This window comes from Notolabrus celidotus, chromosome 14 (genome assembly GCF_009762535.1).
Source record: "Notolabrus celidotus isolate fNotCel1 chromosome 14, fNotCel1.pri, whole genome shotgun sequence".
NCBI lineage: Eukaryota > Metazoa > Chordata > Actinopteri > Labriformes > Labridae > Notolabrus > Notolabrus celidotus.
The window spans coordinates 5,868,784-5,887,717 of record NC_048285.1 but is presented as its reverse complement, the minus strand read 5'-3'; the positions used below and the strand labels follow the sequence as shown (position 1 = coordinate 5,887,717).

The 18,934-nt window shown below is 41.7% G+C and overlaps 1 protein-coding gene across 1 annotated transcript; it reads left to right on the top strand.

Annotated features, from left to right (window-relative positions):
• Positions 1 to 1,543: 1,543 nt before the first annotated feature.
• Positions 1,544 to 13,300, top strand: cab39 (calcium binding protein 39). Its single transcript, XM_034701562.1, is given in 10 exon segments — positions 1,544 to 1,548; positions 3,947 to 3,969; positions 3,972 to 4,066; positions 5,116 to 5,279; positions 6,396 to 6,515; positions 7,986 to 8,154; positions 8,957 to 9,016; positions 9,575 to 9,640; positions 10,944 to 11,087; positions 11,171 to 13,300. Coding segments are annotated over 10 exon segments (1,035 nt in total). The 3' UTR covers positions 11,360 to 13,300.
• The last annotated feature ends 5,634 nt before the right edge of the window (positions 13,301 to 18,934 follow it).

The window sequence follows — 18,934 nt, the reverse complement described above, 5'->3', positions numbered from 1 at the left end:
TATTCCTTTATCTTTGTGTTTATTATTATTATAATTATTATAATTATTATAATTATTATTTATTTATTATTATTATTACTATTATTATTATTATTATGTTGTTGTTGTTATTGTTTATTTTTTAATTATTACTATTGTTCTTCTTCTTCTTCTTCTTCTTCTTCTTTCTTCTTATTATTATTATTATTATTATTATTTATTATTACTGTCACATTGTAGGCAGCATCATTTTTGCAGGCAGACAATCAGTCACTGGCGCGCTGCGCCCTCCTTCGGTCAACTGCCATCGACGCGCAGTGCATCCACCACCTGCAGTTACACGAGACGGCCACAGGGGGCGGTAGACGCTGCTGCAGTGACCACAGCTCGTCTGTTAGCAGCGCTGCCAGAGAGACTCAGAGGAAGAACTAGGAAACAGGGGCCGAGGAGCTAACTAACGATACAGTTAGTTACAGACAAGGGGAAGCGACAACAAATAAATCATACTATCTAAGGAGCTTCTGCTGTCTTCACAAATCAGGAGGAATAGTGAAAACGCTGCTCACAAGGTATGTGTGATATGATATGAATCCATATTTGCAATCATTGGAGGTTAAAGCTAGTATGTTTAAGCTAGCAGCAGTTGGAGACTAAACCACATTTAATACATTTAACTGATATCTGTCCATAGAGAGGTTAAAGCTGAAGTTAGCCTGCATTAACGATGTGCTAAAGTCAGGTATGGGCTGCACAGAACCAACCAGAGGAGACACCACCAGGCCTGCTAGCATCATGCTAGGTTAGCTAGCGTTATCACTTAGCTTAAACTGGCCTCCATATGTCCTCTTTGCTCTCTAAACTACATTAAAATGTGCTGAAGCAACATTATGGTGTGTAGGTGTAACATTAGGTCAGGTAAGGCCCTCCGTGTGTCGACAACAAGCATGCTTTCAGAAGTCAGCCTGCAGCAGCAAGCAGCAGCAGCTCTGTTGTTTGGTGAGCAGTGATTGAAACACTACAAGGCCTCGTTAGGCTACACTCAGAGAGGCAGTCAGTTTCTTCACGTTGCTAAACAGGCTGAAGTGGGTACAAATAACGCAGTGAGTGAGTGAGGTTCCGTTGTGCGAGCATTGCGCAGAGTGTCAGGCATTCAACAGCATCACAAAGCAGGCATGGAGAACAGAGAGGGGCGGTGCTCTCTGTCAGCTTCATGTCGGGCTGCGAGCAGGGCCGGGAGCAGGAGCGTGGTCACAGGGGGACCGAGAGGGGGGCACCTTGAAGATATGAGTGGCTATCCCCAAATCTTAAAATGTGGTTGTCTATTTGCCTTCTCAGAGGCAGGATTATGTTAGCATACAATATGTTTTCAGTTGTATAAAATAAAGCACATTCTGTCGGCTCCTGAAGCTTCTTCCTCTTTCTCTGCCTCACATCAAGAAGGTTCCTGGTTCGAATCCCGGGCCAGGCAGGTCCCTTTCTGTGTGGAGTTTTGCATGCGTGGGTTCTCTCCGGCTTCCTCCCACAGTCCACAAACATATGCTCACCATTGATTTCCTGCTGACACATGGCGTACACTCAAATCCAGAAAAGGTTGTACGCACAAAAATATCCAGGCGTATGAATCTGTGCACAAGGATCAACAGCTGTGGAAACGTGTGTACGCCAGCCATGAAGTTGGCGTGAGGCACCGCACATTTCCACTGTCATTTCACTCTTGATACATCTGAACTTTGCTGTAAAAAAAGAGTGTACGCCACGTTTTTACATGAGGCCTCAGGTTAATTGATCACTCGAAAGTGTTAGTGTGTGTGCGTGAATGGTTGTCTGTCTCTCCATGCCCTGTGATAGGTTAGCGACCTGTCCAGAAGTCCGCTGTGATAGGCTCCAGCTCCCCCAGGACACCAAATGGGATAAGCGGTCAAGATGATGGATGAATGGATGGATGGATGGATGGATGTTAGCGTTGTTTCCTCACTTGTCTAAGTCCCTTGCACGCTCATACTCTCAGATGTATGCCACTTTGAGCAGAAGGGTCTACTAAATTATATAACACTGTGAGGCAGGTGTGTCGGAGAGGAATGGGTCTGTCATAAAGCGCTAACATACAGTATTAAAATGTCGGTTCAAGCTCCACTGCTGTTTCTATCATTGTTTGTTGCATATGTGTTAAATCTCCTCTGGTATTACGATAATTTCCCTTCAAGAAGTCGTCTGCCGTTTGTATTTTCTCCGCTTTCTTCTTTCCCATGTTGGGTCACGTTGTGGAGTAGTCAGGCCCGCAGGACTCTGACGTTTATTGGCCTAACATCACTCCAGCACACGATACCTGATTAGCAACGGAGTCACTGTGGGTGACCAGCTGATTGTGAACCTGCCATATGTGTTTCCGCCCTATTTGCGTCACAGATACTGAAGCAGGTCAGGAGCACAGAGGCAGTCCTGCTGCCTGCTGCTGCCGACATTAACGGGCATTAGCCTCTGTGAAAGAAGGATTTGGCCACCTGGCGATGTTGAGTGTGTCTGGATTAATAAACATGTAAGCAAGCACAACTTCAATGAGTGCATGGCTCACCCGTGAACTCAGAGACTAGTTTTATGTTTCAGCTGGGTCACACATGACACATCATATATGAATAGTAGACTGCACCTCCCACTTAGGTGCTGCTGGGTTTATATTCCTGGCCTCAGCGCTGCTTTCTAAATGTGGACTGCCTGCCAAGACATAAGAGGAAGAGTGTGACTGCACCAGGGTTTGTGTTCAGAGTTTAGAGGATCCCATCGGAACTGCAGGTTGGTGTTTTAACACTTTTTAATGTCCACTTGTTCATGTTTGTGACATTTTTTAAAGCGTAGATTATAAAAACACAGGGATTCGAATTTATTGGGATATATGTCTGTCTTTGGTAGAAGTCATGTTTCCTTCCAGCTCGCCTCTATGTGTAAAAAACATATGTAGGTTTCTGTGTGTGTTTACAGTCTTGTACACTTGTTCAGAAAACCTTGGCTTCGGCCCCACACGACATGTAAGGTGCTTGGGTGGGTCGGGGAGTTGTGCAGATAAGGGTCCTCGTTGTGTAACACGGCGATAGAGATATGGATGTCACATCAGTCAGTTGCATCTCCTCTCCGTTCCTCTGCGTTCCTCTGCTGTTACTTGTTGGGTGGTTCCGTTTTATCTCGGGTTAAGACTCAGACTAAGATGTTGTTTGACCTGAATCAGCTCCATGTTTGTAATGTTTCAGTGACTAGATTCAGTTAGTCACTGATCAGGGCGTGGGTCAGACAAAGGTCTCAGGCTCTGTCACAGCAAACAGTTCATGGTTAATCATTTCTAACAATGACCAACGTTTTAACATAGTTTGACTCATACTAGATGATGCATTCAAGGCCAGGACTGCATCACCTGTCTTTGCGCATTTATCTCTTTAACACTTCCTGATTCCATGGAGATTCATTACCAGCAGCAGGTTCATCAAGATGACTCAATGCAGACACAGAATCAAAGCTGTAGCGATGGAGCATTTCTTACAGATACTTGAAATATGTAGGACCACACTTAGGTCCTTTTCAGAGGGATAAGCTCTGACAGCACAGTCGGCTTTTCATCCAGGGTCTGCTGTCGGTTTTGATGCTTTTTAATAAAGGTTGAAATCAAAGGGGCTTCATCCTGAGGCTCTGTTCAGGTGTGCAGGGAGTTTTCCATCATGGTTTGCTTCCCCTGGTCCCTTTAAAAGAAAGAGCCACTGACACTGATACAAAGTTTACAGCATGATCAATCCTATCCTGTGAAGAAAAATTTCTATACTTAATCCTAAATCAGGTCATTCGTTTGTCAACATTTCATCTCTCCCTTTGCTTCCTTAAAGTTCTCACCACTGCACTTTCTCTCTTATCATCTCTCTCATCCAGTGTTTTTAAATTTTGCCCCTCAGGTGGACAGTCCGCTGCCTGGTCACTCGTGGTAAAGCTCCGCCATGCCTTTCCCCTTTGGCAGTCCCACAAGTCGCCGGCGGACATCGTCAAGAACCTTAAGGACAGCATGGCGGTGCTCGAGAAGCACGACATTTCGGACAAAAAGGCAGAGAAGGTAAGGGGAACCAAACACAGATACATCAGTTCTGCTTTGACTCTGGGGATTCATTACCTCTGAATGTCAGCGGGATCATAAAAAGTCATTGGATAATATTTTCCTCTATTAAACAACACATTGTTTGAAATGTGATGTCTGCTTTATGGTATTTATTTCATGTATTTCCTTGTGTTTAGGGCTGATTGATTACACAGGTTTTTTACAGGCTCATTATTCCTTTACAAAGATCTGTTACATATGGAAAATTCATATTTATAAAAGCTGTATCTTGATGTTGATCTGAATGACGCATGTTGGACGTTTTTTATTGCACATGGATAGATCTTACAGCATATCACACCAGAAATAGAGCAACAACAGTCAGTCTGTTATTTAATATAAAGCTTGCAAACTGAACTGAGAAACACTTTAACGTGACTTTGTTCTGTGACAGAAACACACTGAGCAGAAATGTTTGGATCAGCTCCTCTCACAGCCTCAAAACAAAATGAAACAGAATCAAAGATGCACTAACTTTGGAGTCAGTCTGTGTTTTTGAAATCATGAATTACCTGATCTCATTCTGAAGAGGAGAGCACCTCTGCAGATAGTTTGGCTCTCCCTTGAAACCCTGTGAAAGATGATGCATTGGCGGCATCTCAGCTCGCAGCATGACCTACTGTGTGCTTAAAAACATTCAAGAGACAGAATTTGTACTAAAGAAAGTTTTATTTAGTCTTTTGTTGGTTTCCTAAATTTGCCTTTTGTTTAGAGGAAGGGAGACCTGCAGATATTTGGGCTCCTGGTAAAAACCTCCAAAAGTATAATCATAGAAGAGCTCCTAACCTAGAATATCTGCTCATGACATCAGTTGGATTTGATCACATCAAGCTCCCAAGTTTGACTCATATCCTGTATTCACCAGAAGCATTGGACGAATTCTTTTCAGCCAGAAACTGAGTAACTAAGTCTGACTACTGAAGCGTCTTGTTTCTTTCAACCTAATGGGTGATGTTTGCGCTGTATCACCCAGCCTTACCCGTGTGTACTATGTCCATGTGATTCAGGCCACAGAGGAGGTGTCAAAAAGCCTGGTGGCCATGAAGGAGATCCTGTACGGCACAAACGAGAAAGAGCCCCAAACAGAAGCGGTGGCCCAGCTAGCCCAAGAGCTCTACAACAGTGGCCTGCTCAGCACTCTGATAGCAGATCTGCAGCTCATCGACTTTGAGGTGAGGCTTGATGTGTCTTTGGTGGCGTGAATAAAATTCAAATGTTTATCAGGTTTCCAGAGTTTCCAGTTCAGGTTTTACATTCAGCCATGATACAAACCTGCCTATGTTGATGTGATGATAAAGTCACGTCTCTCTGCAATATGTCAGACTCGCTCTGTGTGGAAGCTGCTGTTGCAGGCTTTCCTGACTCACACTTTCACAGCTTGACTCACTGTGTTGTGTGAACTCTTGCTTCCTCTTTTACCTTCGCTCATCCGCCCGCCCTGCTCCGAGAGAGAGAAGCTGGGAGAAGCAAAAAAAATGAACTCACAACTGTGTAACCCAGAAATATGACAGTTTTGCACACATATTTTCTGTCAGTTTGAGGATGTCACATCTGTCACCAACTGGAAATAATGTTGTTGTTATTTCTAAGGAAATACACCTCACATCGCCCCATGCTGAACTCCTCAAAATGAAAAGAGAGCTTGATTGCAGCAGCTTACAGTACTGTATTGAAGCAGTAGTTTGCAGACCATAGGCATGTTCTCTGAGTGCTTAGTGATAAGACTTCTGCGTTTCATTTACACATATATTTTATTGGACATAAATATACACCCTTGCACAGTCTAACATGTCTATATAGTTTTATAGTATAATATAGTTAGACAATGTGCAGGGCTTTGCATCTCTGCTGATAAAAATATTACTAAGTGCTGACTTCTGCAAAATACAGGAGTGGATTGATACATCTAATTATATTTATGTTATATATTTAGGGGCCCTACAGATTTTGTGGACCCCGTGATCCTGTCTTATCTCTGCGAACCTCATTAAATTTACTTCCTCTCCTCTCTCACTCTCGTTTTAATTAATCTTGTGCATGCATTTTCTCTCCTCTCAGTTGTCATAATCTAAAAAATAATTCTGAGGACTGCAGAAGAAAGACTTTTTGTCCGAATGTCCTGCAATAAAAACCGCTGTCATACATACAAACACAGCATACCTTACATCTAAATCTGCACTTCACTGTTCTCCCTCACCAGACCCTCCTGGTTGTCATCTCTCTGTTGTTTTGCATGATTTTGTCTTCTTCCTCATCAAACGTTTCTGTCTGCCTGTCTGTAACCACCAGGGAAGAAGGATGTGGCTCAGATCTTCAACAACATCCTGAGGCGTCAGATCGGCACACGGACACCCACAGTGGAATACCTGTGCACGCAGCAGAACATCCTCTTCATGCTGCTCAAAGGGTAAGGAGGTGCATGAACATTAACACTCAGAAGGACCCTGCCCCTGACTTAGGTTTTTGTTAACTTATGACATTTGACCAACAAAACTTATTGAAAATTACTTCTTAATTAGCTTTAAATTACTATAAAAATGAGAGAAATAGTGTGTAGATGGTCTAACAGCTTTTATAAGTTATATCAAAATCATTAAGCTCCAAATACAAGCAAAAACAACAACGAGAGGAAGATAGTTTACCCTCTAAAGCCAGGTTTACTTTCAATTTGCTTCCTCAAAAAATCATCTGATTCATTTTAAAGGAAATTTCTACACTCTGTTCATTTGCATGCAAGTTCTGCAACAAGCAAGTGAGCCATTGTGTTCTGTGTTTAGTTCCTCTGTTGTGTGCCAGTAGATTGGCTCATTTACCTCAAAACAATACAGACATATTTTATTTGGTTCCTGAGCTGAGTTTCCTTAAATGTTGAAAGGTCAAAAGAAACCCAGCTTTTATTGTTTTTGAACACAATGTTTAATGACTGTGTTGCAGTCTTGATGAAAAGGCATGCACACTGCTGGAGCTATTATGGTACTGGGGTTGTATTTGGTGTTGCAGAAATAATGGAAAAGCATTCACCAACCTTGGTCCTCGTTAGCTCTTCAGAGAATTTAGCTTTCTGGAAAAGAAAGAAAAATGATGCTGAACAATACATAACACATCACACGCTTTATGCTTGCATACCACATGATATGCATGCTCTACATACTATATAACCAGCTTCAATGGTTCTGATACAAACCCACAGCGGAATGATGCCTCATTGTCACCTGTTATCAGTGCTGGGATAGAAACAGCTTCTTATTAATGGTGTAAATATCATTCTTCTTCTCCTAGCTCAATCAGCACACCCTTCATTTTTCTACATGTGAAAGTTTCTGTGTCCCTGCTGGAGTGTCTCTGTGTTGTCAGCCTGTCTGGAAAGAAAATAATGTTGGCATGTAGAGACACAGACATGACTAGAGATGACCATTTTAAGCAAAAATACTCGTAAACACTGGGAACTATTTTATGATTACTGGAAGACTCTGCCCTGGAACCAGCCAAGTTCCACATTTCAGCAAATTGTTGGACAAAAATCTTGAACTTAATATTTGGAATTTTTCAGTGTGTTTGCATCACTTATGTAATTCACTGGCTTTGCAGAGAGTCAAGTTTATTTAGATTCTGCAGATTTTTGTATCCCACCACATCCTCATACAAGAGTTATTTCCTGTAAGCTTGATGTGGTTATATGAAGCATCATGATTTTCAATTATACAAAAGGCACAGGTGTGTTTTGAACAAACCTCTAATGCCTCTTTTACTCTGCAGTACTTTAATGACTCACAATCAGTTATCTTCATTAATTAACTGCTCATCTGCAGAGCTGTATGTGTGTAGTATGTTTGCATTCGATGAAACGTCCTGTCCCCTGTGTCGCTGCTCTGTACAGGTACGAGTCTCCAGAGATCGCCCTGAACTGCGGCATCATGTTGAGGGAATGCATCAGACACGAACCGCTGGCCAAAATCACGCTGTGGTCGGAGCAGTTCTACGATTTCTTCAGATACGTGGAGATGTCCACGTTCGACATCGCCTCAGACGCTTTCGCCACTTTCAAAGTAAGTCGCCTCGCTTATAACTCTGATATGAAAGCCGATAATCCCTTTGCAGCAGTTTCCTTTTTACTTTATATCCCCATTTCCTTCTTAATGCCACTTTGTTGAGTTTTTGTTTCATCATCTATATTAAAGCTTTGCTGCCAATAAAAAACGCTGACACTGCTAATTTCTTTGATGCATTTTCCGAGAGTTCCTGCAGCTACAACGTTATGACGCAGGCAGATCAGGTGCAAAGTACTTTTAGCTAATCTCATCTGTTAAAATGAGAAGAGCATACATTTCATATATGGTATGTATTAAATTTATGGACCATAATGCATCACTTCAGCTGCCATTTGTCTTTAAAGAAAGTCATGTCAGTTCTGCTTTTAATCACATCTTAAAACAGATTAAGACGATTTTAATCATGACTCATTTATAGTGTAGAAACATTACATTAAGTCATTAACATCACACTGTACCTCAACTCGCTATTGTTGATTTTGCAGGGCACAAGTTTTAAACGTGTGTTTGAGACTCTGGTGCAATATTTCTACAACACTTATAAATTTAATATCTATATTTGTTCCTCTTACTAAATGTTTTAATCTGGATAAAGTTAAATTCTGCATGCAGCAAACCTTTTTTGTCCTTTTTTGAAACATCACATCCAGAAATATGATACATCACATTGTTGATCCAGGCTTTTTTATACATTTGTTGAAATTTGAGCTCATTCTTTGGATAATTTATGACTTAAATAAGAGGAGTCATCACCATAAAGACTGCAGTATTTCTCATGGTCTTCATTTTCTGTTTTCAGGACCTCCTCACAAGACACAAGCTACTGAGCGCAGAGTTCCTGGAGCAACATTATGACAGAGTAAGTGTCTAATGAACTGAAAGCTGGTGTTGTTATGGACTGAATTTACCTTAAATATATAGAAAGTAAAGGCTTTTAACGTGGTTTGTATATGAAGTCTAAGGATTAAGTTTGCATGTCATCCATAGAAGCCTGCAGAGTGCTCAGCAGGCAAAGAAAAGACACTTTGTGAGACACACACCCATTATTAAAGGGTTAATTATGACCATAGTGGCTCATGACTGATTATCTATCAGTCATTAGTCTTCAGTGAAGTTTCCAACCCTCACATGAACTCTTCCTCTTTCCTTTCACCATCTACAGTAAACTGGTATTGTGATTGTCTGGGTGTTTGCACGCTGGCGGTCTCTTTCTCAACAATACCAAACCGCTCATTTCTGACATCATCTGTAGGCTGTGAACACAAAGCAGCTGACAGTCCGTGTGGGCAAATCTCTTATCATCCTGTCATCATGTTTCTGTACAAGACGTGGATGCTTTGTGAAAAGCACCACATGATGCATTTCTTTCTCTCTCTCTATCTCTCCCCTCACTCTAATTTTTGTCCTCTTCCCGTAGTTCTTCAGTGAATACGAGAAGTTACTCCACTCAGAAAACTACGTGACTAAAAGGCAGTCTCTGAAGGTAAGGACCTCGGTCGTGCCGGTAAACACATCTCATGTAGTGGTGCAACTCTACTCAGAGAGCTATTTAAAGACTCAGCAGAGTGTTGGATTTCTCCTGTGCACGCAGTCTGCATCACCTCGCCATGACCGCCATCTAGTGGTGGAAGTGTGTAGATGTTATACACGGCTTACTTCCAACTTTTAAGATGTTTTTTTATTAGCTGTATCACCTCAACTTCATTTAGTGCATGCTTTTCTAATTTTATTTAATGATTATGAAGCTACAGTTTGTATCCCAATGAACAAAAGAGTCCTACAATCACAGATTATAACCCAGATTAAATACTGCTGTTATGCCGAATGTGCTCATTACTTTCTTAACTGCTTTTTAGGAGGTTAACAGTTTATTAACACTTAAATATTTGCTTATACAAGAGTAAACAGGCCTTGAATAATTTATTCAAATGTGCTGGGCTGTACCTAGAACTTGTCTTTTAAATCCACTTTTGTCGCTCCATGTGAGTTTTTGTTCCAACTTTTTTCTGCTACAACAAAGTTTTTGGTCGGCTACAGGGGTCAAATCATTTTTCCCACGGTGCATTTCTTTGGTATACGATTTCATGAAGTGCTGACATTTATATATTACAACATTTCCTTTCAACAACTATCTTTACTTTCTCCACGTTTCAACATTTTATGAAGCTGTCAGAACGATTTTTGTCAGCTTGGATTCCTGCCAAGTTTGGCTGAAGATGATTGCGAACCAGTACTAATAACTGAAGTGTTTATATGAGATTATAATAATCTGTTTTTCATAGAGAAGAGGATTTGTTGAGAACTGACTCCCGTTGATGTGTGCTAAAAGAATTCTAACTTAGAAAGATACCGAGTATGGCAGCTCAGATCTCAGCCCTTTCACTCATTTTGTTTTCGTTGAAAAAGAACGGCAGAGAAACACAGATTTTAAAATGAAACTGCTTCTCTGGACATTATTAGCATTATATGAGTAGATTATCTCTGTTTTGTGCTTTAAGTTTATTTCAATGTGCATTGTTTTGTCTTGAGATCCCTTTAAATGAGGCTGCTCAATGATTTTCAAGGCTTAAAAGAAAGTTGTTGATGACTTCCTTTTTGTTTCATCAAAGCAGATCTCTTTTCAGAAAATTCAGCTCCTGGTTTATACCTTGACAACACTGAAGGCTGAAAGTAGAAAGGAGTTCAGCATCTAAAAACTAAAAGTTCAGATATTGAAGTGACAGAACAAAAAGTCTTTTTGACGTCCCCACAGATCAACATTTTCTCTGTTTGTCTCTGTGATCTAGTTACTCGGGGAGTTGCTTCTCGACCGACACAATTTCACCATAATGACGAAATACATCAGCAAGCCAGAGAATCTTAAACTCATGATGAACCTGCTGAGGGACAAGAGCCGCAACATCCAGTTTGAGGCTTTCCATGTTTTCAAGGTGAGAATTCCCACACAGCTTTGACCCTAAAGCACACAATCTCTGAGCGCGTTAACATCTTTGCTTCCTTCCTCCCCCTCCAGGTGTTTGTGGCCAACCCGAACAAGACGCAGCCCATCCTGGACATCCTGCTGAAGAACCAGACCAAACTCATCGAGTTCCTCAGCAAGTTCCAGAACGACAGAACAGAGGACGAACAGTTCAACGACGAAAAGACTTACCTGGTCAAACAGATCCGGGACCTGAAGAGGCCTGCCCCCCAGGAGGCCTGAGGGAGGGTTCAGGGGTGGGGGGGTGGGGAGCCACCAGGACCATGTCTGGACTACATCCAGACTTTGTCTGCTTAACGGACCCATCAGCAGCTGCTGTTCTGGTTTCTGAACAAAAATTGAGGAAACAATAGAAAACCAACGTACCCATCTTCAACTCATCCACTCATCGGGAAGTCGCCAGCTCCTCTGCTCCGCTGAGACCATTCAAGTTTATTTTAGTTTTTTCCGTCAGATGAAACAAGAGAAAATAATAGATGCTGCTGCTTTCTTGCACATTGAGACATTAAAGGTATATTACAAAGACAACAGTCCATCAAACACAGCAAGAGAAAATGTCTATCAGTTAAGGCGAGGCAGACTTCCTGATCAACACAAACAGAAGTTAACACGTTTACACACATGTATGTATTACAAAAAAAAAAAAAAAACATGCATACACACACACACACTGCAAAAACATCCGCTAAATCCTCCAGATGGAAACGGTACGAGCAAGTTGAACATTGGTGTGTTTGTTGCATGCCTTGAAATGTGACAGATCCATGGCTGTGCCCAGCGTCGGCTCTGCGATGGCCCACTCGGTCAGGCTCCCGTGTTCAGTGCCACAGACTCGGAAAAGCACGTGCATCACGACAACCGCTTCAGCTCCTGCCTATGCCTTCATCCAGTAACGCTACGGTGATTCATTTGAATAATCGGTGGGGACAGTTGTTCTCTGAGATGCCATCACGCAGAACCTTTACCTCCTGTGTGCTCTGTTAAGACACAGCACTCAAAGCACATGAGAAGAGGAGGGAGGGATGGAAGGTATGAGTTTGGTGAAAGCCCCAGAGTCGGGTGTCTTTAGTGATATTATTTTGGGACAGGGTGAACATGTACATATGCCTTTTTTTTTGCTTTGTAGATTTTTGTTTAACCTTGACATATGAATATATATTATATATATTACCTGAAACATCAAGTTTTTGGTTAATCGTAATCAAATTACTTTCTAAACCATACGAGAAACAAGCGAAGTGATTTTGTTTTACGCATTTCCTTTTACTGCTGAAATGGTTGCTGGTGATTTCTTTGTACATAACTTAGGGCCGGCTCAAGTTTAGCTAACCTATAGGATATTAACAATTTGTACAGCGGAGGAATGTCATGGTATTAGCTCTGGATCTGTTAACCCTCCTCATCCCTCTCTCCATCAAACATGCAGGGTGAGAGCACTAAGGGAGGGGAGGGAGGTTGCTGGGAGAGCATTAACTGAAACATTAAAGCCTGTGTGTTTGTGCACTTTGTGAGGTGCTGAGTGATCACCTAACTGGAGTCGAGGGTAGCAGGGTTTACCACCCCTCGTCCGTATCATTAACTTGCTTTGGTTCTCATACTCTCTGCGGGTGGCGAGCGAGTGCTGTGTGGCCTCACAGTGAGAGCGCATCAGGGGTGAGCTCATTAGGACACAACTTGGAATTTCATCCTTCCTTTTCTCCTCACGTTTGAGCCTTTATCTTCAGAGGGTTATAATTCCAGTACAATTATGAGTGTAAAGCATTGTGGGTAGCAGAGGCATGTGGGACTGAGGAAAAACTGATGAAACCACTATTCATTTACTGTGAATGACATGGTCTCATTTGTGTTAACATTCAAAGAGGCGCTTAAGGAACCATCTGGGTGCAAAATAACAGCGCTGCCCCGATCAGCTGCAGGTCCTCCATACACATTGAACATGCATGTTCCTCCACTGGCTGTGCATGATGCTGTACTGAAGGTGTTGTACTGGAATTGTTTCTTTATTCCAATATTAAACAACATTGAAATGTCAAATTGAACTCTGGGCTCTATGCTGGCTGTGACTCAGTCTCGGCTTAGAGCGTGTGGGTGCTTTCAGAAGTGTCAAAGGCCTGGGCCCTACAACTGAAATAAAGAAAAGAAAAACATTTGGAATAAAATAAAGCTGTGGTCGTTTTTTTCATGTGTGCAGAAAATCATCAAATCTGTTTACATTATGAGCTTGTTGTCGTTGAGTCGGACCAAGCGGCAACCTCCGGTCTAAAAATATGAGTCCATTACGGAAGTGCTAAAAACTGCAGTTCATCGAGGACCCACTTGAGACTGGCTCTGGAAGTACTGGAAACCACATACACACCAATTTAAAAAAGACAATCTTTACAGCAGAAATAAACATGTTTACAGCCTGGGACAAAAGACGAGTGTAATCTGGATAGCTCATTTCTCAATTGGCACACACTGTACAGGGGGTGAATTTTTTCATAACGCAGTAATTTCGAAGATATTAAGATTACCAGTCTTCCAATGAGAGGCACAGCGGACTTGATTGACAGGCGGGAACACTGTAGCTGTTGGCGAGGAGGCTCAAAGCCCGCCTCTTTACGTCACAATCGCTCGACGGCAGCAATATGTCTGTCGCCGACGATTGGCCTCAAAACAGCGCTTCAGAAATAGATGGGTGACGTCCCGGATACTACGTCTATATTTTACACAGTCTAAGTCAGACCTATCTAACTGATATCAGAAGCAGTTATTAATTCATGAGCATTAAAGCTCCTGTGAGGAACTTTTGGTTCCTGTTTTTTAATCTGGCGCCCCCCTGTGGATAAAGTAAGACCTCTCATCTTCTCTGATTTAATCCTGCATACGTGTTGATGTGTTTTCTGTCAAAACAAATCTTATCCTTCTCTTTATGCGTCACTCACTGTGAATGTGCTGTGGAAAAACTGAAAAGGGCTGTTTCCACGCTGTAAATAGTCTCATCTGACACCTACCCCCTCACAGCGGTCACAGGCATCAGACATGACAATAGAGAAACTGTCAGTCTTGTCATTGATGGGTTGTTTTGCTTTTGTAATCTATAAAGAGGCGTCACTGTTCATTTTAGTGTGTTTCATAACCAATCAAAAACTCCTGACGGGGGCTTTAAAATAAAAGCCTTTTAAAAATGGACCAGAGTCAAAAACATATATTAATATCACTATAAACTTAATCTGAAAAGCCATTTATGGTATTTTGTTTGTTTTGTTTTGTTACTGTAAACATTGAAATTCTTGAAATAATGCATCATTAAAGGTCCTATGAGGAGTTTTTGACGAGACCATCAGCAACAACACAAACTACTTCTGTATGGTAACTTTTTATGCCTTTAATGGCTACGAGGGGGAAGTTGTCACGCTGAAGAAACAGCCTTCTGATACTTTATCCACAGCAAATATTCACAAAGTGATGTGTTTGACTTTTTTGACTGAAAAAAAGAGCAAGAGGTTAAACTGTGCCCACAGGAAGAGTACCAGAATCAACACTGCCTAGAGGTTCCTCACGGGTAAGGAATAAACAAATGCAAAAAATAAGAAACAAATAGTGGACATTTGAAAACAAATTAAATTCTAAAGACAAACATTAGAACAGTAAAAGCCAAGAATGATAAAAATCTAAACTAACTACAAGTAATAAGACTAAAAAACTAAATTCACAAAGTAAGACCTCTCAGCTTTGCTGATTTAATCCTGTATACACTACCAGTCAAAAGTTTGGACACACCTTCTCATTCAATGTTTTTATTTATTTGAATTATTTTCAACATTGTAGATTAATACTGAAGACATCAAAACTATGAAATAATCTGGTTCTTCCATAATATAGATTACAACAGTAGTCAAATAGGACTATCCATTGTGTACTAACCCTACTTCTGAACAACACAACTGATGGTCTCAAACACATTAAGAAGGCAAGTCATTCTACAAATGAACTATTGACAAGGCTCATGTTCATTAGAAACCATTCCAGGAGACCACTTCATGAAGCAGACTGAGAGAATACCAAGAGTGTGCAAAGCTGTCATGAAGGAAAAAGGGGGCTACTTTACAGAATCTAAAATATAAAACATATTCTGCTTTGTTTAACACTTTTTTGTTCATTAAATCATTGCATATATGTTATTTCATAGTTTTGATGTCTTCAGTATTAATCTGCAGTGTTTACAATAATTAAAATAAATACAAACCCTTGAATGAGAAGGTGTTTCCAAACTTTTGACTGGTAGTGTTTGTCAACTGATGCCCTTAAAACCTTCACACTTGTCTTTTTCGTTCCACTGATCATCAACCAATGAAAACACATGAAATGAAATACAAATTGACACAATGAAAGTGTTTACATGTTCAAAAAAAACATGGATGTCTATTAATGTACTTATATTGTTTTATTTTCCATGATTGTTAAGTTCTGAGTGTATTGTGCTCTAGTTCTCTGTGTTGCGTTCAGGGTCATTGCTTACCTGCATATGAAAAATAAAGTTCTTGAATTTAGCAGCATTTTATTCTGAAACATTTGATCATTAATGGTGCAGGTGCAGGACTAGTTGACCTCTCAAAGTTCTTCATAGTTAAGGACTGGATCTCTCCAGGTGAGATCAGTGATTGTTGGAATGGACAGAACTTTAGAACGGATCAGAACGTTCCATGGTTTCTATGGTTTTTCTTACTTCGACATTTCCAACATTTTAAGTCAAAACAAACCCTCAAACTGCCAGAAAGACACGCACGGATTTCTAGCTGCTTTCAGAAACGATTTCTTGAGAAAAACAAACTTCACACGACGATTTGATTCACCTGAACCTGACCTGACGACCGACTGCTGCGGATTGAAGGACATTTTCACGGGAGAAGTAAAATTTCAATCATTTTCAGACCCGTGTTGTCTCCTGAGTATCTCCCCCATGAGACTCCCCAAACCCCGACACTTTAGACAATATTAGCAATATTAAAGTTGTTTTAAGCATCGTGAATGTTGCTTTAGAGAGTATTCAGGTTTATTAATCAGTAAATTAACTCTTATCAAACTGACTTTAGGACTGAAGTTAGTCCCCGTTCAAGGTAGGCTATCTGTGCTCATGTAAGCTAGATGGAGGCCCAGAAACTTCTAGACCAAGTTAAAAATACAGTGAAAAAACTAAATTGTCTTTGTCTAAACAATTGACTTTTAAGGCAAAGTCGGTAGCATATGTATTTGGTCGATAATAAATAAGCTAATGTTCTGTGTTTATTACCTCAATCTCTTTAATATGAAACCACCCCATGAAACAGCTAGGCTTTACATTTAATGGTATAGCCTACCTATTAGCTGTGAAAGTCAAATCCACCTTTACTTTAACAGAGTTTTAATTTAATACAAGCCATTATCTTTGAATTAGGTACTGGTACTTTGAATTGAATGTATTACTGAACAGCTTCTTTACTAGAAAATGATTCTAACAGTTCTTTATATTTGATGATATGGAGCAGAGATCTGAAGATTGATATTCTTTTCACCTCCAGATGGGACGACGCCGCGCCTGGACATCAGTAGTGATCCCGGACCCTAACCAGCCCGGGATCCAACGGCTCGTCCTTCGTAGGACCCTGACACCGGCTTCACTCTCTGGCTCCTCCTGGGAAGTTAGATCTCCTTCTCCCTCTCCCTCCTCCTCCTCCTCCTCTCCCTCTCCCCCTCCCTCTCCCTCCTTCTTTCCCTCCTCCTCGTCCTCCTCCTCCTCCTCCTCCTCTCCCCCTCCCTCTCCCTCTCTCTCTCCCTCTCCCTCCTTCTTTCCCTCCTCCTCCTCCTCTCCCTCTCCCTCTCCCCCTCCCTCTCCCTCCATCTTTCCCTCCTCCTCCTCTCCCCCTCCCTCTCCCTCTCTCTCTCCCTCTCCCTCCTTCTTTCCCTCCTCCTCCTCCTCCTCTCCCTCTCCCTCTCCCTCCTTCTTTCCCTCCTCCTCCTCCTCTCCCTCTCCCCCTCCCTCTCCCCCTCCCTCCTCCTCCCCCCCCTCCCCCTCCTCCTCCCCCTCCCCCCCTCCCCCCCTCTCCCTCCTCCTCCTCCTCCTCCCCCTCCCCCCCTCTCCCTCCTCCTCTCCTCCTCCTCTCCCTCTCCCCCTCCCCCTCCCTTTCCCTCCTCCTTTTCCTTCTCCTCCTCCTCTCTGAGCTCTCCTGCTCCCAGTGAGCCTCTCACAGCTTCCTCCCCTAAACCACTTCTGGGGCTCTTTAAGCTCGCTAAGATGTTCTCTCCTAAAGCCCATGTGGCTCCCAGGGTGCCTGTAAAAGCTGGTCCCTCTGGACCACCTGAAGCACCCAGGGTGCCTGTAAAAGCTGGTCCCTCTGGACCACCTGAAGCACCCAGGAGGCCTGTGAAACGTGCTAAACCTTGTCCCCCCCATTTCTGCAGGGCCCAGCGAGCCACGGCCGCTGTGGGACGGCCCTGAACCAGAGTGGGCGAGGAACGTGAGGCTCGGCTTGGAGAGGAGTGATCAGTGGTTCAACAGCTGGTGGAGAGAGAGCCAGATCGTACCTGTAGGTAAGTCTCCAGGTAAGTCTCCAGGTAAGTCTCCAGGTAAGTCTGCAGGTAAGTCTGTAGGTAAGAACTTTTAATCATCAACTAAAAACCTGGATTCAGTTTTAATGCACTGAATTTTATGAAATGTGATATATTTGAAATGTATTTGTATTTCTATTGTACTTATTTGAATACAATGTTTTAATGTGTTTGTGACTGTTAGAGAAAGGCTGAACATGTGTTTCACATCATTTAAATGTATTGGTATAAATAACAAACATAAGTGTGATGGAAGGAAAGGAATGACCAGAAGGAGAGGAACACAAAGTAAGTATGAAGTCCCTCATCAAAAAGGTACATACTCTGTGTCATCAGATTTTTTTGTGTTTGTATTACAACTATTTTAATCTTATTTGTAGAGTTTTTTTTTACTAAACTGTATTTGTTGTCACTTTTTTTCAGGACAGGAGAGGAGAGGAGGTGAAGGAGAGGAGAGGAGAGGAGAGGAGAGGACCACAGGGAGGAGAGGAGGTGAAGGAGAGGAGGGGGGGTGAATGAGTTCTCTCAAACAAACAGGTAAATATTTATCTACCAAGTTATCTGAAGTCATAAGCAGATATAATGAAGTGCAGTTCATCTATTCATCTTTTAAAACTTGTGTACAAGCTTTTTGAAACTTAACCCTTCTTGACTTTCATTTATATTTCAGAGAGAAAAAGAGAAGAAGAAAGGAAAGAAGGATGAAGACAAGAGAGCAGAGGAGGACGGGAAGGGCGTCAACAAGTCTGAACTTTCAATCCAAGAGGTATATATCAACATATCCATGGTCATTACCAGATACTATGGGACATTATTATGATTTCCAAAGGTTTAATTTAAACTCTCTGTTCTCTGTTCACACAGGAGGACCAAGGAGAGGAGGGGAGGTGTAAGGAGAGGAGGTGGGAGGGAGTACTGAACGTCATCTTTCACACAAAAAGGTAAATATTAATCTACAAAGATATCTGATGTCATCACAGGGTTTCATGTAATGTGATTAATCTGTTCACAAATGGTGTAATGTTCTATAGTTTTGGTGTTATTACCACTTTATAACGTGACTTAATTACTGTGTTGACTTCAGTTAATGTTTTGAGAGAAAATATGAGCGACAAGGAAAGGAGGAGAGGAGAGGATGAAAAGGGAGAACTCTTCTGAGGAAGGTAAAGATCAGTTTTTGTATTTTCATCATCAGATTTTGTGACTTTTGTTGTTCTGCTTATCCTACCA